At 48.6% G+C, this 21,303-nt stretch overlaps 1 protein-coding gene across 1 annotated transcript; it reads right to left on the bottom strand.

Moving 5' to 3' along the window:
• Positions 1-4,466: 4,466 nt before the first annotated feature.
• Positions 4,467-17,220, bottom strand: LOC308151583 (uncharacterized protein; the record flags this gene model as incomplete). The annotated part of the gene is made up of 4 exons (XM_080524477.1): positions 4,467-4,885; positions 11,268-12,172; positions 13,255-14,397; positions 14,606-17,220. The coding sequence occupies 4 exons, from the start codon at positions 17,218-17,220 to the stop codon at positions 4,467-4,469; spliced, it is 5,082 nt and encodes a 1,693-aa protein (XP_080380603.1).
• Between the last annotated feature and the right edge of the window lie 4,083 nt (positions 17,221-21,303).

Genomic DNA, 21,303 nt, shown 5'->3' on the forward strand with positions numbered 1-21,303 from the left:
AACCATGAGGAAAAAAAAAAGGACAGTTGGATCGTTTGCTGCAACTTTGACCGGAAAAATGCAACTAGTGTCCTGTTTCTTTTGTGTGTGTGTATGTGTGCGTACCGTAATGTAAAAAAATATCTGTCCCTCTCTCTCCCTTTCTCTCGTACTGCTGTTTGCTGTTCTGTTGACTTAGTGTGATGTGCCAGTATTCCCCCGTCCCTAACCCCTTGCTATCTCTCCTCCCTCTCCCCCTCTCTCTCGCTCTCTCCCCCCCCCCTTCTTCTTTCCATGGATCTTTAAGATGACAACTCTATGCAGATGCTGTCTTTTATAAGTGTGTCAAATTTTAATTTAAAGAAAAAAAAAGAAAAAAAAAACCCGACAGACATATTGAAATGATAACAAAAAATGAATAAAGAAAAAGGATTGTTCAGTGTACCTCCCCCGTGGTCTGTCTTCATTGCTCTGTTCTCTCTCTGTTCTCTCTCTCTCTGTGTTCTCTCTCCTCTCTATTCTCTCTCTCTCTCTGGCTACAAATGTATCATTTCACTTCTCTCTTTAGTACAGTGTTTATCAGCCCATCACAGTGTGTACTTATTCTCCACCCCTCCACTCAAAGTGTGTACTTGTGCACTCTCCTCTCCTAACAGTGTGTACTTGTTCACTCTCATGGTTTAAGCATGGTGAGAGTTTCCACCATATTTCTCAGACCAGTTCCTGTTGAGCAGCAGTGATGTCATAGGGAGAAGTGGTAGTGATGTTAGGGAGCAGCTGTAGTGATGTCATAGGTAGCAGCTGTAGTGATGTCATAGGGAGCAGCTGTAGTGATGTTATAGGGAGCAGCTGTAGTGATGTCATAGGTAGCAGCTGTAGTGATGTCATAGGGAGCAGCTGTAGTGATGTCATAGGGAGCAGCTGTAGTGATGTCATAGTGAGCAGCTGTAGTGATGTCATAGTGAGCAGCGGTAGTGATGTCATAGGGAGCAGCGGTAGTGATGTCATAGTGAGCAGCGGTAGTGATGTCATAGGGAGCAGCGGTAGCGTGCGATCTGGAACACATGTGGCTGCTGTGCGACGCCCCAGAAGATGCTACATAAGGAGGTGAGTTGCCCTCCAACCCTCCAACCATCCAGCCCTTCCTCTGCTGAACAGCACTGCTGCACATCCCAATTCCCTGCGAAACCTTCTAGTCGGGATATGAACACACACTGAATCTTGGCTTTGAGGAAAGTCACAGTAACCCCATCATCACGCAGGACAGGGACATCCTGTATACACGCAACACTCTGGTCTAGTATACGTCTGTAGGCGTGTTGTCATAAACCTCTAACAAAGACCTCTAACATCGGCTGTCTGATGTCATCTCCTGGTCCTGCAGCATTCTGAGTATTCTGTTCTGTTCTCACGTGAGCGTTCTGAACATGATGACATCTCACCGCTGCGGAGCTGTACTGGCTGTGATAGAGAGAGCACCTGAACGACATTACACCTCTGCCCTTGTGCTTGTTCCAACGGAGGCTGGTGGAGGTAGGACAAATGTGAGGATGGGCTTACTGTAATGCATGGAATGGTTATCAAGCACGCGCGGGACGGAATGAGGACGCACTCGACGCGTGTTTGATACCATTCCACGCATTACTGTGAGACCGTGCTGCGATTTTTCTACCTCCACCAGCGTCCTCTGCTTGCTTACTGCCCGTCGTTAGTTAATGAGAGCATCTGCTTAAATCACTAGCATTTAGACATGTGACATTTCATGTGATTACATGAAAACTGAGAGTGGGAGTCAAACATTGTTTATTCAGATCCCTTCCGGGGGAGGCTAGTAGAGGTAGAAATCGGAGGACAGCATGCAATGGAATGAGCAGTGGTATTTGATGCCATTCCTCATTCCATTCCTGTGAGCCCTCCGATCGTCCTCCGATTTCTACCTCCAGATTTCCTCCTCCCCTGAATCTAAATGTCTCACAGCTAAATGGCATAATATCATACTGTATGCAGAAACTAGTAAATAAGGCTCTTTCTGATTGAAGTTTATTAGTAAAACACACATTCATTCATATGGTGACACAACTCAAAGTATTCCTCGGGTTTCTGGTGAAAACAACCCGAACGTCAACGATGAAAAGAAGAAAAACACAATCAATGTGTGAAACACAATCAGAATGGATGAATATAAGATGAGTATATCTGGATTAGTAGAAGGGGATACAATGAACAAACAGTTCACGGTGCTGACAGAAGGAAATGTCTTCCAACCAATGAAAAGGCCTGTTTCTCTTTAACTAAAAGCATTCCCATCTGTTTCACACCACCACAACAGCCACCAATCAACATGGGAAGTGCAAACAATCAACATATTTTAACTGCAGAGTATCTAACTGCAATTCACACAAAGCAACCAACAACAAGTCCCCCATCCCCTTGGCTGCAAGCTACAACTGTACATCATCATCATCACCAACAAATTAAGTTCCTCCATTTTAAACAAAGCGGGAATCTGTTAGAGTCTGTTTAAAATAATAATAATAATAATAATATAAGATGGTTTAACCAGGGGCCATGGAGAGAAGAGCTTGGTTAAAATGTATATTCTTGACATATTCCATATCATTATAGGGAAATACTTTAGATTTGGAACCTCGGGGTCTGTTGTGTCTCACCCACTGGTTATATTGTTGCCAGAGGCAAAAAGACTATTTAAAGACTAAAACAAGCCTTTGAAGCCTTTGTCTTAGACCCTGGGGGGTATTCCAACAATGTCACTAAAGGAAAATCCAGGCTTATTTTTTAATAAATCTCACGAGACTCATCAAAATACGCCTGGATTTTCCTTTAGCGACATTGATGGAATACCCACCAGGTTTGGTCTGCAGACAGGGTGGTGAACTGGCTCCTTACATGGCCCTCCAGACAGATACAGGCCAGGGAGGGGGAAGGGGTTGTGGGGGAGGGGGTGTGAGGGGGGGGGGAGCGGTGGTGTGGGGGAGGAGGAGAGGGTGTGGGGGAGGGGTAGGAGGGTGTCAGGGTGGGGGATGGGGGTGTCAGGGTGGGGGATGGGGGGGGGGGGGTGGAGGGGTGGTGTGGGGGAGGGGTAGGGGGGTGTCAGGTGTCAGGGAGGGGGTGGTGGGTCAGAGACCCTAAAACTAGCATTAAGTGTTAACATAAATAAATGCATACTACAATGGTATGTTTTTATAAAAGTCGCACTGTTAATAATAATAATACAGACAAAAGTACAGCAACGATACATGATAAAACCAACTCTTTTTTTTTTTTCTCCCAATGTTCTTTTTTCTTTTTACGTATTATTTTTCTTTCTTCTATTTTTTTTTAACACAACCTAACGGTCTATACACACCAACTAAATCAGGCACAGTGTTGAAAATATGGGTGCCAAGAAACACTATCAGATAATGAGAATAATGAGAAGAAGAAGAAGAAGAAGAATGTCAAATGTGACGTCACAGAGCAACCCAGGAGAGGAAGAACTCGGGACTATGACATCATCGCAAATAGCAGGGCTCCGTTCCGTGTAGGCGTGTCACAATGGAGGACGCAAAAACTGTGAGGAACCGGCGGCGGCGGGGGGGGGGGGGGGGGGGGGGGGGTGTGACCCAGAGTTCTTAGCAGAAGAGTTCTGTTAATGTTGCACAGCAGTAAGTCGACCCAAATGTGCATTATGACATCACGGCATGTGGCTACGGGTTAAAGAGCAGGGTGGCATCTGTTGAATAATAAGGTTTGAAGCTCATCTTCGTGCTGCAAGAAACACACAAGTTAGAAAACAATCAGAACCTCAGTAGGGAGCATCAACACACCCTCAGAACAGGCCTACATTACAGAATCATCATCATCATCATCATCATCATCATCCTCACATCCCCAACTGCTGTAGTCACCGTTTAAAACTATATACAGTGTCTCATGAGTCTTTTCCCCTGACCGAAGGGAGATGAAGGTGGATGAGAGGATGATGAAGAGGAGGGTGAAGTAGAGGAAGAGTTTATGGCAGCTCCAGAACCACCGTGGCGTTCCGTACCATGATCCCCAGTTGACCCATGACCCCTGGCACCCGATGCACTTGAGGAGCATACCGTAGGTGTCCTCAGAGTGACGAAAGTTCCTTCTGGACCAATCAGAAATCAGAGGGCGAGAGGAAGTTGACGACCACCCATCGCCATGTGTCCGAAGTCTTGCCTTGTGCCACTATGTGCACTTCCCCCCCAAACAATCTAAAAGCGTAGGACTGATGTAAGAGCCCAAGCTAACACCAGTCCTAGGCTATATCATCCAGATATAGGGGAGGACACTAGTGTTCACTCCAGGGAAAAGGGTGGAGAATTGGGGGGTAGGGGGGCAGGGAGCAGGGGGCTGGGCCTGAGGAGTTAGTTTGGGACAGGACACAGGACCCCCCCCTGCAAGCAGCTCCACCTTAGAGGGGGGTGCGGGGGGAGGGGCGATGGGGCCCAGCTACACCCTTAGAGGAAGGGCCGTGAGGGGATAGTGAGGAAGCTGCCTCTGGCCAGGGTGGAGCTGCTCCAGTGCACCTTCTGGTGGTGGCGCAGGTTGGACTTGCTGGAGAAGCGCTTGTCGCACTGCTGGCAGGAGAAGGGCTTCTCCTTGGTGTGGATGCGGCGATGGCAGATGAGCTGGGTGGAAACACGGAAGGACTTCCCACAGTCGGGGCACTGGTAGCGTTTGGGTTCGGTGTGGATGCGTCTGTGGTTCTTCAAAGCCATCAGGTTGGGGAACTCCTTCTGGCAGGAGTTGCAGAAGTAGGCGCCCGTCTTGTGGCTGTTCTTGTGGTTGAGGAGGGAGCTGGCGTGGCGGTAAGCGCGGCCGCACTGGTTGCACACGTGAGTCTTGTTCCCCGGCCGCGACCCCACGGACGACAGATCTGAGAACGGAAAGGATGAAGATGTTAAAACCATCGTCGAGATGTTCGTGTATGTTTCATTGAACCCTTATTCATCCAGGTTAGTCTCACTGACATAAAAACTATTTTACAAGAGAGACCCGGAACAAGCAGCTGACACAGAGCAGAACAGATAGTGTTGTTGATTGCACAGTAGCTTGTCCAAATCCATTTCTGTGTGGTTGTTGAACATTTTTTATAAAAAATCCCTAACCATTAGCCTTTGTCATAAAAGGCTGCCAATGTGTTCCCAATAACTTTTCAATCTGCCCATCAAAGCCAACCAAATAGGCCTTCACGAATGGAAACCTGGCTGTGTTTTGACTGCAATTTTTAGGCTCTGATGTTCATGTTAACACCATCCAACTATACCATTGCAGGAAGCCTTTCTAAATGATTGTTTATGTAGTCTTCATCCCAGATCCAGGGTAACAGTAACTGATGACTCCAGGGGAGGCTGGTGGAGGTAGGAATCGGAGGACAGGCTCATTGTAATGCATGGAATAGAATGAGGAATGGTATCACACACATGTTTGATGCCATTACTCATTCCATTTATTTCTGAGCCCGTCCTCTGATGCAACACCTAATGGACAGTGCATTGTATCCTGTCTTCTGATTGCATGCCGACACGCAAGGTTCAACACACATGAAATCAACAACAAGGAATCAGTGTGAATTCCATATGTGCAGAAGAGTCAAGAAGTTTAACATTATACAGGTTTTTTTCTCCCAAAACTGGACTTAAGTCAGAGCCGGTTCTGTCTCCGATGAGGGAACACAGTAACCCTATTGGCTGGTTGTGAAAATAAGACCATCGCCACGCGACCATCTCCACATCGCTCTTGATGTGCTGCATAATGACGTTGTCACGTCTTCAACATGTAGGTGTAGGTGTAGACCAGGCTAGGCTAAAGTGAAGGGGAGAAGTAAATCACCTGTGGCCATTCCTTGGAGATTGCATCGAGAAAGATAAGCTTGTTTCACATAATTTAATTATATTATTATATATTACATAAGATAGTACCAACATCATGTGACAAGTGGCGGGACTGTTCTGAGCCAAACCGATGAATCTGTCTGCACCGAAGGTGAAGTCACAGTAAATGGCCGCCATCTTGTGTTCACCTAACCTGCGTCTTTCACTCTGAGCAGATTATGTCGGTGAGATGAGGGAAGGAAGCCCACCCCCCCCCCCCCCCCCCCCCCAACCATGTTGCCTAATGACTGGTGCTGAGCACAGCCGTGGGGCCTGGGCCCACCCTAATGACTGGTGCTGAGCACAGCAGTGGGGCCTGGGCCCACCCTAATGACTGGTGCTGAGCACAGCAGTGGGGCCTGGGCCCACCCTAATGACTGGTGCTGAGCACAGCCGTGGGGCCTGGGCCCACCCTAATGACTGGTGCTGAGCACAGCAGTGGGGCCTGGGCCCACCCTAATGACTGGTGCTGAGCACAGCAGTGGGGCCTGGGCCCACCCTAATGACTGGTGCTGAGCACAGCAGTGGGGCCTGGGCCCACCCTAATGACTGGTGCTGAGCACAGCAGTGGGGCCTGGGCCCACCCTAATGACTGGTGCTGAGCACAGCAGTGGGGCCTGGGCCCACCCTAATGACTGGTGCTGAGCACAGCCGTGGGGCCTGGGCCCACCCTAATGACTGGTGCTGAGCACAGCAGTGGGGCCTGGGCCCACCCTAATGACTGGTGCTGAGCACAGCCGTGGGGCCTGGGCCCACCCTAATGACTGGTGCTGAGCACAGCAGTGGGGCCTGGGCCCACCCTAATGACTGGTGCTGAGCACAGCCGTGGGGCCTGGGCCCACCCTAATGACTGGTGCTGAGCACAGCAGTGGGGCCTGGGCCCACCCTAATGACTGGTGCTGAGCACAGCAGTGGGGCCTGGGCCCACCCTAATGACTGGTGCTGAGCACAGCAGTGGGGCCTGGGCCCACCAGAACAATTGTTTGGGCCGTGTTTGATACCATTCTTCATTCCATGCATTACAACGACCCCCGTCCTCCGATGTCTACCTCCACCAGCCTCCCCTGCTGGACTGGGGCTAAGGCATGCCCATCCAGTAGCTTTCTACCTCCACCAGCCTCCCCTGCTGGACTGGGGCTAAGGCATGCCCATCCAGTAGCTTTCCGGGACCGGAGTTTGTAACCCCCCTAACATACACCATGTCAACATTCCCTAGAACAGGTAAACCCTACACCTCATCTACATTCTCTAGTCTAGTACAGGTACACTCCTACTCTACACCATGTTAACATTCCTTAATACAGGTGAACCTTTCACCTATACACATTTTCTGCCCCGTCAGGAGTTCTGGCAGTAGAATACGCCAGTGTGGAAAGGCCTTACATCAAAAACATATAACACACCACTATAACACCTAAAAAAGCAGGGATGCACAATGTATTGGCCATCAAATCTGTATCGGAAGATAGGTTCATTCAATCATGTTGGCCATAGATGACTGATTACCCAATGAGAAAAGGCCAAAAAAGGCTTTAGCCCAACCCTGACCCTTGAAATACACCACAAGAGTCAACCTCAGCAGCGGGGGTGCGTTGCATTTCGGTGCCCATGTTAACGGGTTCGAGCAGCCATACAGAGGGCGTGAGGCACGCATCTCAAGCGTGTCTCACGCTGGCTACCGCGGCACGCCATCTAGAGATTAGGACTCTCGCCTATTTTTCTGCGCGCTTTAGAGGAAAAACTCAATGTACAAAGTTAGGGCTAGCAGCAGCAGCTCCGCAGTTAGAGCCACCGAAGACACGCAGCCAGTGTGGGAGCCGCAACAGTGAGAGCCGCAGCAGTTCCGCCACACAGGCGTTGCTGAGGTTGACGCTTGCGGTGTGTTTTTAAGGGTAACCCATGAACACAGGAAGTGGTCATCAAATATGTTTTTTCCTCCTCTCAATGTATTGGAAGCACCAATAAGTGCCAGTGTCGCTACAGGCTAATATCACTGACCCTTACACCACGGACGTCAACCTCAGTAGCGCATGAGTTTCATTTCGGCGCTCATGTTAACGTGTTAGAGCAGCCACACTGCGCGCGAGATACGCGTCTTACGCTGGCTGCTGCGTGAAAATTACCTGTTGATAGTCATATTGACATCATACCAGCAGCATACACTACAGTTTCAATGTCTACATCTGTAAATATGTAAAAAAATAAAAATATATGTTTTTAAATCAACACTTCCGTTACCTGTTGTTAACAAGTGAAAAAGTGTGCACATTGCACGTTTGAAGAAATATAAAAACAAATAAATGGAAAATGTGTGAACAAGTCGTGACATGTCTAAACAACTCTCTCTTTATCTTTCATTCTCTCTCAACGAGGGTAAACTCAGTGTACAAAGACAGGGCTGACTAGTAGCAGCTCTGCAGTTAGAGCCACAGCATAAACGCTGTCAGTATGGAAGCCGCAGCAGTTCCGCCACGCACACGCTCTGCTGAGGTAGACGTTGGTGATGTGTTGGAGCCGTGCATCCCTACTTCACCAGTACATGTGTGGAGGTGAAGGACAATCCATTGACAACACTGTTCATCACTCGTTTCTTTTTTTTTTTCCAGCTATTTATTTTCAGTACTCAGCATTAGGGGTTATAATATGGACAAGTTTTTGTTAAGAAATGAATTATCAAAACATAGTTTATAAAAGTGTATAGTAAGCATTACATATATATATATGCATGGAAACAAAGTTAGAACTTAAAAATGAATGAGTATTATACTTGTTCAAACCAATGCTTTTCTAAACTAGCCAAATGCAGGTGGGAAGAGTCCACTGTGAACCAATTGTGGAGAAAATACAAAAAGGGTCGAATTAAAATATGCAGTTATTATCCTGTTATAGTTACCATGTTTTTACTCCTAACACCACTTCACTGTCACTTTATAATGTCACTTACTAGCACCAGTGCTCCCAAGAAAAGGTGTTCACACAGAGCTTCGAATAGTCAAACGCAATTAAATAAAAGAAATACTAATAAATACAATGGTTACAATAAAAGTGTAACAAAAATAAAAATAAAACTTGAAATAATAAATGAAGACTGAATGCACTAACATTTCACAAAGTCATCCTTTTGAGTGTGAGAGCGTTGTGTTCGTGAAATAGAAGAGAAATGTCCAGTCGGGGGATGTGGGGGGGAGGGGGGGGGACGACGGTCACAACATCACTTGTAAAAGGCAAAAACATTTCAGTAATAGTTCCTTAAATCTTCGTACTGCAATCAATTAACACACATTAGAACAGCTCCCTGTTTTATTGTACAAGGGGGACAGAAACACCTTTTTAAAAGCATAACAAATTCAAACGACTTAAAACGGGGGAGAAGTACAGTCACTGTAACAAGTGTTCTTTGGGAGTCGATCGCCATGGCGACTCCATGTCAACGGTACATACAGGAGGAGGAGGGGTCGGGGGGGGGGGGTCAGGGTCAAGGTCAGGGAAGTGGGTGGGTGGGAGGGGTGGTTACAACACAGCTCCTAAACTCAGAGATCCTAAGACTAGCATTTTCCATTACAAGTGTTAATATAAATAAATGCATACTACAATGATCTGTTTTTATAAAAGTCGTACTGTAAATAATACAGTCAGAAGTACGATAACAATACAACCAAATGCCATCTCTGGCCTAACAATATACATTTTCTTTTCACTTTTCTTTTTTGTCCTCTTTTTGAGGAATTTTCTCTTTTTTTCTTTTCTTTTTTTTTCATCTTTCATAACCACAACCTATCGGTCTATACACGTTAGCTAGTTAGGCGCAGTGTTGAAATTACGGGTGCCCAGAAACAAGTTTCAAATAATTGGGTGAATGGGGAAGGGGTGGGGGTGGGGGCGGGGGCGGGCGGGCGGCAGGGGGGAAGAACACACAAGTCAACTGTGATGTCACAAAGAAGCAACCCATGACAGAGTGCGGATGGCATCTGTTGAATAATAAGGTTTGAAGCTCATCTTCGTGCTGCAAGAAACACACAAGTTAGAAAACAATTAGAACCTCAGTAGGGAGCATCAACACACCCTCAGAACAGGCCTACATTACAGAATCATCATCATCATCATCATCACATCCCCAACCATTGTAGTTACCGTTTAGAACTCAAATCTATACACAATGTCACGTTTACACATCTCAATTCTTCCCTCCTGTCATGTCAGACATGTATTTCTCACTCTTCCTACAGTCGCTGCTACTTTGAAATAAAAATCAATGTTTTTTTGCCGGTTTACTGGTCAAGATCTCCTCTACAAAACATGACAAAGGCCGCAGAACACAAAAGGCTTTATATCCAACATCATCGCGCACACGCACACACACACACATGGAGATGGGATGCAATGACGTGCGATGCATTGAGAGAGAGAGAGAGAGAGAAAGCAAAATACATCGACCCCGTCCGTCAAATAATTAGCTCGTCTTGGAGCGACTTGGTTAGATTCTCACAATTACAATGGCGTTTGTACTGTGGGGGCCAGGGCTTCAGAAGAGATCCCCCCGCCCCCCCCCCCCCCCCTCCTCCTGCTGTGCTCCTTAGCTGCGACCTCACTGAGATCGGATCTAAAAACACGTATGATGAGTTCTATCGTGATGAGTTATATGCAGCAGGGAGCTAGTGGAGGAGAACAGTACATTTATATATATATATGTATATATATATATATAAAAAGGTATCTACGGCGTATACATTTACATGGCTACAGAGTAGAGGAGAAGCCTAGCCCCTAGCTCCTGTCCTATACTGGGCGGTCCCGTCTGGTAGTCAGTCCTGGTGTTGCCCTGAAGGTAGAGGAGAGGGGGGACGGCCTGTTGTTTCCTAACAAAAGGCCAACGTGTGAATGCAGGCCTGGGCGGCGGCTGCCATGTTGGTGTTGATGAGGGTGAACGGGGGGGGGGAGAGGGGACGGGGGGGTTTCGTTGAGCAACTCCAACCTGAGATGTCAACCAAGAGTGTCCTAACCAGTGCAGAAGACGATGTCCGTGTGAAGTCCTCTCCCTCCCTTCCGTGTCTGGGAAGCGTCTGGGGGGGGGCTGCATGCAGGGGCCTTTGGGGGGGAGGGGTGTGTGTGTGTGTGTGTTCGTGTGTGTGTTCGTTTGTGTGTGTCTCTAGATGTCACATAACCTGCTCTATGGACACCTGCAAATACAAACCTCACACTCTACAACACTGGCGAGATGGAGGTGAATGAGGAGGAGGGTGGAGAAGAAGAAAAGTTTTGGCAACTCCAGAAACCCCCCCCCCCCCCCCCCCTTGGCATTTGCACACAGTGTTAATCTCACACTACGACTTCCCCCGGATGCCCCCACCCCCACCCAGACTTATAGAAACGGGCCTGAGGGCATACCCAGGAAGCTGGCAGCGCCCATGGCCATGGTGGGGGGCGCGGAGCTGCTCCAGTGCACCTTCTGGTGGTGGCGCAGGTTGGACTTGCTGGAGAAGCGCTTGTCGCACTGCTGGCAGGAGAAGGGCTTCTCCTTGGTGTGGATGCGGCGATGGCAGATGAGCTGGGTGGAAACGCGGAAGGACTTCCCACAGTCGGGGCACTGGTAGCGTTTGGGTTCAGTGTGGATGCGTCTGTGGTTCTTCAAAGCCATCAGGTTGGGGAACTCCTTCTGGCAGGAGTTGCAGAAGTAGGCGCCTGTCTTGTGGCTGTTCTTGTGGTTGAGGAGGGAGCTGGCGTGGCGGTAAGCGCGGCCGCACTGGTCGCACACGTGAGACTTGGTCCCCGTCCCCCCACGGCTCCGGCTGGGGCCCTGGGAGGACGGGGAGTTGAGCTTGGGGAGGCCATTGGGGTCCAGGCCCTGGGCCTGCATCAGGGTGAGGTCCAAACCCGACCCCCAGCTAAGGTCTGAGGAGGAGCCCCCTCCCCCGGACGTGGAGGCGGCTCCTCCGCCCCTGGGCTGGGTCTGCTGGTGGGGCCGGGGGGCCTGGCCGTGGTGGATCTCCAAGTGGAGTCTGAAGCTGGCCTGGGTGGGGAAGCTACGCTGGCAGGAGCCGCAGGACAGCTGGCGCTCCTTCAGGTGGACCTTGCGGTGGGATTGGAGCTGGGATGAGACGCGGAAGGCCTTGCCGCAGTCCGGGCAGCGGTGACGCCGCGTCTCAGAGTGGATGCGCCGGTGGTTCTTGAGGGCCAGGAGGTTGGAGTAGGTCTTGAGGCACACGGCACAGTGGTAGATGCCGACGGTGTGGGTGTTTTTGTGGTTGAGGAGGGAGCTGGCGTGACGGTAAGCGCGGCCGCACTGATCACATCTGTAAAGAGACAGAAAGAGGGGAGGGAGGGGGGGAGGAAATGTTAGCCACGGGCTCATGGTGCTTCCTTCGCTAATCTAGCCGATTAATGGTTACCACTTCTCTATTAGATACAACTTTAACTAGTCATTGTCTCAAGAAAAGCAGAAATCTAGCATATGTACAGGTATATGATCTTGAATCCGGCTTTAAGCTTTTGAGATGACTACAAGTGGTTTACCATCAACTACTATAAGAAGCAATTAACCATTTAGACAATAAATATAGGGGAACACATTGGAAGGGGAGGAAGGAAGAAGCTATAGACTGTTCTACACAGATAACTAAAGTCTCATGTTTTTGTTTTAGGAAGTATTTGTGGCTGTCCCTGCACTGCACATAGAACATTCCTTGACATGCTCAAAACCTGCCCTAAACTATGGTAAGATGTGGTGATGAGTATCGTTTTCCTTTCAGATATGAAATAAAGGGTAAATCTTCTTGTTATATCATGACACCTAGCCTGTGCAGTGCAGCCAGCTCCAAATACTTCCTAGGCATCGGAGTCTACATGTCAGAACACCTCACTTCCATGGTCTTTGGCCGTATATACAACTATCAATTGGGCCCCCGGTCTTTTCTCTGGTAATTATCTAGTTCACAATTTAAACTCAATAATACACAATAACGAACATAAAAAAGGAATACTACAATTCAAAACAAGTACAAGGAACACACAATTCATTACTCTTACTTGGTATGCTACATCAGCTACTATGAATGGGTATCAATTTCATAATCTTTGGTAAAAACAAACACAAGAAAAACAGGAAAACAAAACATCTAACTGTGCAAATCAATAAAATGTCTGATTGAAAGTGACCAAGGAAAACTAGTGCATATAGCTAACTGAAAGCAAACGGGGGTGACTTATCTGGTCTCTCCACTAATCATATTGTCCAAACTTCAGAAAAATCCGAATTCCGGCACGCGTATGGTCCCAAGGAAGCCGGATTGGAGATCATATACCTGTAATAGACATGTAGAAACCTATGATCTTCACTACTTTTCACAAGAATCACGAACAACAGACGAGAACTCACGTGTACCGGCACTCTTCTCCCGTGCTTGCAGCGGCCTTCCTCCTGCCCTCCATGCCTACCTGGTTCTCCCCACAGCGGTGCCTGGCCAGCCCAGATCTGCCCTGGAAGCTCTTCCCACAGCTAGGGCAGCCGAAGCGTGTGTGACCCTCCTCATGGACCTTCTGGTGATTGCGGAGGAACCGGGCCAGACGGAAGGCTTTCCCGCAGGTGTTGCAGATGTGCCTCTTCTTCTGTGTGTGGATGCGCATGTGGTTGCGCAGCGCCATGTAGTTGGAGTACGGCTTGTCGCAGAAGGTGCAGCTGAAGTCACCCGTCTTGTGCGTGTGCTTGTGGTTGAGGAGGCTGCTGGCGTGCTTGTAGGAGCAGCCGCAGAGGTCGCAGGCGTAGGGGCGCTCGTCAGGGCCCAGGTCGACCCCCTCCATGCTGAGGCTGGAGCTGTTGAGGGAAGCGGAGGAGGAGGGGAGATGCTGGGCGGCGCAGTCATGGGCGGTGAGCTCCTCTGCGGTTGCGAACCCCTCGCAGCAGCCGTCGCACTCATAATCCATCTGGGCGCTGCTGGTCCCTTCGCCGGCCTTACAGAGCTGCGCCGTGGTGTGGGTGCTCAGCTGCTTCTGGGTGCGGAAGCCTTTCCCGCACTCCAGGCAAGTGTGCTTCTTGAGGGCAAAGTGGAGGCGCAGGTGGTTCTTCATAGCCAGGCGGTTGGGATAGGTCGAGTTGCAGACGTTGCAATGATACTCGCCGATCTTGTGAAGGTTCTTGTGATTGGCCAAGCTGCCGGCGTGACGGTAGGTCCGTCCGCAGTCCTCGCAGGCAAAGGGTCTGCGCCCGCCCTCGGTCGGGTCAATGTTCTGGGGCCGGGAGGATCCGGCCGAGGAATAGGGTTTCTTGAAGCCCTGCTGCTGCTGCTGCTGCTGGCCGTACTTGACTCCCATGCCGGGGTTGTGGTGGCCTTTGGACGATTCTCCCCTCATGGACTGGAGTTGGGAGGGCCCAGCCTGCTGAAATCTGGAGCCGTTGGGCGCCATGCCCTGCAGCCTCTGGTCACGCACCTGAGCCTTGGCTCTGTGTTCCTCATGGAGACGCAGGTGGTTGATCAACTGCTTCTGGATCTTGAATGCCTTGCCACATTCCTCACACTTGTGCCTACAGCAGAGGGAGCAAGGAGAGAATCAAATATGAGAATGGGACTGACTGACACTACTGGGGGTGAGTTTCCTAAAGCTCTGTAGCACTAAGATCATGCTATCTGTGCTACCCAAATGGACGAAAGATGATCATAGTACTACTAAGCTTTTCGGGTATCTCAACCCAGACATTTTACAAATGAAGAGGAACAAAATTAAATAATTACCTTTTCAAATCAAAGTGGGTCCTCTGGTGGTTCTTCAGAGCCAGCAGGTTATAGTAACGCTTCTGGCAGACAAGACACCTGAAGACTCCAGTCTTGTGAGACTTCTTGTGGTTCAGCAGGGAGCAAGGGTGCCTATAGCCTCTTCCACACTGGTCACATTTGTGGGGTCGTTCCCCAGATTCTGGCATCTGTCTGCGGTCTCCTCCCAGGTCACGACTTCCCCCAGGTCCAACAGCGCCGCTGACTCCGGCCCCTCCAGTCATCCCTTTTGCTCCGTTCAATCCTTCTTTACCCAGCGCTCCTCCTCTGTTTTTGCCAGGACACAGGTGAGTGATCAGGTGGTGGCGGTCGGCAAAGAACATTCCACAGTCGACACAGATGTGATTCCGCCCGTCCATTTTGCCGTTGGTATTGGTGGGATTGCCTCCCATTCCCTGACCTTGCCCATCTGCCCTTGCAGCAGCAGCAGGGCCATGAATCAGCTGGTGGTTAAGTAAGTCCTGTTTCCTGGCAAAGCTCTGGCCGCAGGTGCTGCAGATCATCCTCCAGTCTTGGTCTGGGGATAGGGCAGAGGTGCCAGGCCCTGTGGGGTTGTTAGCATGGCTGCGCAAGTGACTCCTCAGAGCCCTGAGGCTGGCGTAATGATTCCCACACACCGAGCACTGGTACACCTCCCCGTCATCATCGTCATCCTTGTCGTTCATCCTCTTCCCGCCTCCCTGGGCATTACCTTGGGACTGGGAGTACTGCATCTGGTCTTGTCCACGGCGCTGTCCACTGCCCTGTCCACTGCCCTCCTTCAGATTCCCCCCGCCTGAGGGGAGAGCGGCACCACCGGGGCTGTGGTAGTTGTTCATGTTCCCCATGAAACCGTTGGACATCCCGCCGCCACCCTGGTTCTGTCTTCGCTGGGGGCACATGTGGGACTTGATGCCGGAGATGTCTCCGTACATTTCTCCACAGTCGGCACACATATGTCTATCTGCCTGGCGGTGGTTTTGGGGAAGAGGGGAGTGCCCAGAGTTGCTCTGAGCAAGGGAGCCATCAAATCGGTCATGGAACTCCAACGAATCCAAACCGCTGCTGTGGCCGCCGTCAGGGACGAAGTGAGCTGCGTCTCCCAGGTTTCCAGGGAGGGAGATCGGGGTGGTCGCGCCACTGCCCTCCTGCACATAACTCTGCTGGGAATCGAGGGTCAGGGGCTCAGAAGAGAGCCAGTCGCCCTCATTGTTGATGGGCTGGTTGGATGGCCTTCCCTTGTGGCTGCGGAGGTGGCTATGCAGAGCTGCCAGGTGTGGGTACTGCTTGCAGCAGATGGTGCACTGGTAGTGGCCAGTCTGGTGCGAACGCTTGTGGTTGACCAGGCTCCCAGCATGGCGGTAGCTCTTCCCACACTCGTTACACTTGAAACGGCGATCTCCGTCGTCTGAGGACGAGGACTGCTGCACTCTGCCCCCTCCTGGCGATGACACGGATGGCTGAGAGCCTAGCCCGTCAGAATTCAGGATAGACGGCCCATCCTGACCATGAGAGCCCGGGTGGGGGTCGTGGGTCAGGTAATGGACTTTGAGGCTGTCCAGGTCGGGATGCCCCGCCCCACAGTACGCACAGGTATAGATGGGGTTGTTGACAGGGGGCCCAAGCATTGGGTCGTAGGGGCCACGCTTATCAGGCAGGGGAGGGAGAGGCAGCGGGTCTCCCAGGGCTGGCGTATAAGCTGGGGAGCGCACGGTGCTGAGATTGTGTGGCATTATCCCAGGGAAAGTGCGGGCAAGTCCCAGCGAAGAAGAGGCTGCGTTGTGAAGCAGGATGTGCTCCTGAAAGTCACTCTTATTGGGCAGGGCGACCTGGCACAGGTGGCAGAAGCAGGAACCCCCGTCGTCAATATGGGGTGCTGGTGGCCGTGGGTCAGCCACGGTATCGTGCAGGTTGTTTAACATGGAAGCGCCGGGGCTCTTGAACTTGCTGTGGGTGCGTTCGTGGCCGTTGAGGGCCGCCAGGTTGTTGAATTGCTTGAAACAGACGGAGCACTTGAACGTCCCCTGCTGGTGACACTTCTTATGGTTCACAAGGCTACCGTGGTGACGGTAGGTTCTATCGCACTGGTCGCACTTGAAGGGACGATCCCAGGCGTCGTCGGAACTGGGAGACTTCTGATGCTTGTGGTCCTCTTGGTCGTGGCCGGACATAACACCGTGTCCCATTCCACTGTTGTTGAGGTGGCTGCGGCCAAAGCCGTCAGACAGGTCCTGGGCGAGACCGTAGTCCCTCTCGTCGTGTCCGTCCTCGGGCACTTCTTCGTTTTCCTCTTCGGCCTGCGCGCTGCTGGGGGACAGGGTGTGGATGCGGAGGTGATTTTTCAGGGCGACTGCGTTGGGCAAGGTTCTCGTGCACACTGGACACTGGAAGGAGCCCACTTCGTGAGATTTCTTATGATTAGCTAAGCTGCCTGCGTGCTTGTAGATGCGTCCACACTGTTCACACTCGAATCTGCCGTTCTCTTCTTGCTGGTAATGGGCTTTCATGTGCTCTAATAGACTAGGGGTACTGGGACATACCATATCACACTCTTTGCAGGGGAAACCCTTAGCACGGCTCATATCATGCATTGCCATAGTAAGAAAATGCAAATGAGTAAAGAGAAATCAGGCCCTCGCAGTGAAGAATCAACAGCACTAAACAGAGAGGGAGAGGGGAGGGGGGCGGGGAAGAGAGGAGGCTTAGCTCTCAGCCCTCCTACTGTCAGCCATTTTCCTGCCAGAGCTGTATGTGGTCTTCTCGTTCAGCCTCTCAAGGCCACCCTGTCAGGGCAGTGGGGGTCGTGACCTGGACAGAGACCAGGCACTGGAGGGACACTGCGAAAACACAAGAAGAAACACAAGAGGGCATTTAATTATTTAGAACATTTTTTTTTTTCTTCATAAAAACAAAAAAAGATAACAGCAGAGATGCATAATATGTCCAGCCATTTGCGCTACCCTTGGGAGAGACATAGGTGTTACCTTGGGAAACCTATAGGTGTGTTACCCATGGGAACCCACAGACGTTACCTTGGGGAACCCATAGATATTATCTTGGGGAACCCATAGATATTACTTTAGGGAACCCATAGATATTACTTTAGGGAACCCATAGGCGCGTTTGCATTGGGAGGCAATAGGTGTGTTGCCTTGGGGAACCCACAGGGTGTTACCTTGGGGAGACCATAGGTGTGTCGCCCCTCCCTATGCTAAAGGATACACATAGAACACACCTTTGTAGGCACAGTAAAGAAAGCACTGTGTGCACTTCCACAAGCTGCACTTCCACTTTGTCTGAGTCCAATAATGCTGAAGGAGTAACAGTGGATGAACAATTACTGTTTACCATACATAGACGAGACTGTGGCGTGTGGCGGGCCGCCATGGTGTAACTTGTCTTGCCATAGTCTCACAACAAACCGAAAGTATTTTTAGCACCGTTTTCTTTTATTTATTTATTTATTTACATTGGCCTACAACATAGTGGTGGGTCATATAGAGTTACTCATTATCAATATCCTTTTTGTTTTTTTCTCTTTTTCCCCCACTTCTACCCCACTTCAACAACTTTATTATTTTTATTTTACAGGTTGGAGAATATTCGGTACACAGCATTCACACCTATTCGTACCCATCTAATGATACAATATTAGGAAAATAACACAATATTTATTACATTAAATGTTCTTTTCCCAATTATATTATTTACATATTACTGAAAACCCACCGTAGAGGCCTATGGGTAAACTGTTTGGCATCATAAAACGAAAACAATGAAAAACAACATATTTTTGTCAGTATTGATGATCGCAATACTTAGAGAATCGCAATACATTGAAAAATTCAAGTATTGAATCACAGCCTGTGTATTGATATAGTAGTGTACTATTGATCCCTGACACTTCGTGACGTTAGAATTATAAGGTTCTATCTCCATTGTGACGTTAGAATTATAAGGTTATATCTCCATTTTTGTCAGAATTGAGTTTTTTACATAATCTGATCCATTAGGTGTTTATTAATGCCTGTGTGGTGTTATTTTTAAAATGTTGACATTTTTTAGTTAGTAATTCATAAAATACAAAGGTTCCATCTCACAAAACATAATGGAATGTAAAAACTTTGACGCTCAATATCTCTGAACTGCCCTAAACAGAGATAGAACCTTATGGGCCGGTTTCACAGACAAGGCTTAAGCCTAATCCTAGACTAAAAAACATCTTCAATGGAGATTTTACATTGAAAGTGTGATTTAGTCCAGGACTAGGCTTAAGCCTTGTCTCTGAAACCGGCCCTATAATTCTAAGCTCACGACTTACCAGTCCTACTAGTACTAAACAGTAATGGGTTTGTCTTGACTATAACTCAATACAGTGTTATTACACAGGTAAATTAGCTAATTCACATTAGGTATTGCCACTAAAGCTGCAGGCTTTAAAAAAAAAAAGCTTTAAAAAGAGCTCTTTTTGTTGTTGTTCCCTGTGTCGTGTGAAAAGGGAATGAGCGGTTTAATGAAAATCTAAAATGTGTCGGTTTACACACAATGATTTACCCCAGGACAACAAAATCATGACTGTTTTCACTTATCGACGCTGAATCTTAACAGACCTGTGCTTTCTCACACCGAGACTGATTACTTGAGATGGTGCACCTGAAGCAGAGGAGGCTGATGGAAGTAGAAAATGGAGGACAGGCTCATTGTAATGCATGGAACAGAATTGGGATACCAATACCGTCCTCCTTTTTCTACCTCGGTCCTCGGCCAGCCTCCCCTGGTCTAGAGCTAAAGAGCTTCTGTCAGGTCCCCATGTGCACCTGGATTGTGAAATTAGGTGGAAAAACTCTTCATTATTGAAATCTATTGAACTCCATTATTCATGATTGTATTTATGTAACTTTTAATTATGCAGGTTAGTCTCATTTAAATAACATATTTATTTTTAAAAATAGACCTGGGTCTGGTCCTTGAACAATAAGGTAAAAACCCATGTTGTGGTGATGTGGCGTTTATATTTCAGTGCTTTGACTCTAAATGTTCGACCAACATTTCCCTACAAGCTTGTTTGGAATTAACGAGGTGTTTACAAAAATCACACACAGAAAAGTAAACAACCAGAATTGGGCCACTGGTTTCATGGGAAATGTTAACGTCCCTTCACAGGCCTGCATCTGCGTTTGGTTTTCACAATCAGCATTTTCAATATTAAAAGGATATTAATACATTATGCTTCAACAATATAAAACATAACATATTAAAAAGAGTATCGAAATACACCCCCACCACGACCCCTTCGTCATTACATTCTCCTGGGCTTTCAGGTACACAAACGGTGGAAAACGAACGCAGCACTCCTTCCTTACACAGCCCTTATTGACACACTAGTATTTGTTCCTCTCTACTCGAGTGGCATCCACACCCCAACAGGATACACCCTCCTCCCCTGCATGGGGCCGTCTGTCAGCTTGGGCAGCCAGGCTAGTGAGGAGGAGCGTGTGAAAACAGAAGCCCCATGGCCTCGGGGAAGGTACCCCGACCAAGGGCGCTAACGCCAGGCCATCTGGGCGCCCTCGTCTCATCAGGGCCAATCAAGAAGAAGTGGGTAGGCTGAACGCCAGATGGGTCCAACGTCACGAAAGCAAGCAGCATTTCCGCTACGGTTTGTCTGTCAGCTGTTGTTTACATTCTCAACCTCCAATGAATTTTGAATCTCTTTTTTTTCTTTTTTCGCTGCAGACCTGGAGGAGAACCCAGGTTGGAAAATAATATGTGTGATCAAACAGAGAGGTGTGTGAGAGGCGGGGATTGGTCGAGATGGAGCTTCGGGGGGTTGGGGGGGTGTGGGGGGCTAGGGGTGTTAGATGGCAGACGGGAATGAGAAAAAATATATATATTTCAGTGTTAAAAAGAGAAAATATTATTTTATTTTTTATTGTAATTCTGACAGTTTCTAAAAAAGAAGAAAAAAGGCACATAAAATGTCCTTTAAAAAAAATCTCATTGTAATTCTGACAGTTTCTCAAAAGAAGCAGAAAGGCACAATGTCGTCGTCGTCGTCCCGCCCCCCCTCGTCTAAAAAGGTGAATTAATTTGTATGGAGCAGCTCCCTTGTCTCTGTGCTGCAGAGCCTGGGGTCTCGGTCCCCCTGGAGGGCAGAAACTCAAGTCTGCATTTCTGACACCTCGACTTGATTGGCCATTATCAAATGTGGTGTGAATGGTGAATGCAGCAGCAGTAGTATTAATTTTTCAACAGATCACGGTTCCTGCTTTGCCATAGGTGCAGGGACAGACATTTTGAAGTGCATTTTCATGGGAATCGTATGCTATGAATGCATAATCAATATGTAGGTAATAAGATTAGATTGGTATTACTTAAGCACTGTCCTTCCCTTATGGGCAAACGGTCAGACCATGACCTTTTGTAAACTCTACCGATGTCCACGCTTATAATCACAAAAAAATACTTAAAATTCCAATGAATGTAGAATAAACATTTTTTTTTCTTTTTCAATGTGTGATCATTTCAGGGATGTCGTTTAGAGATAGGTATGCAACAGAGGTAGTTGAACACGAATAATTTACTAGGAAATATACTATACAAACAATTAAAACGGATACAAACAATTAAAACGGATACGAACAATTAAAACACTGATTCGAGCTTTCGGTTGTGATCCG

Source organism: Nansenia antarctica (genome assembly GCF_963989245.1).
Source record: "Nansenia antarctica genome assembly, chromosome: 2".
NCBI lineage: Eukaryota > Metazoa > Chordata > Actinopteri > Argentiniformes > Microstomatidae > Nansenia > Nansenia antarctica.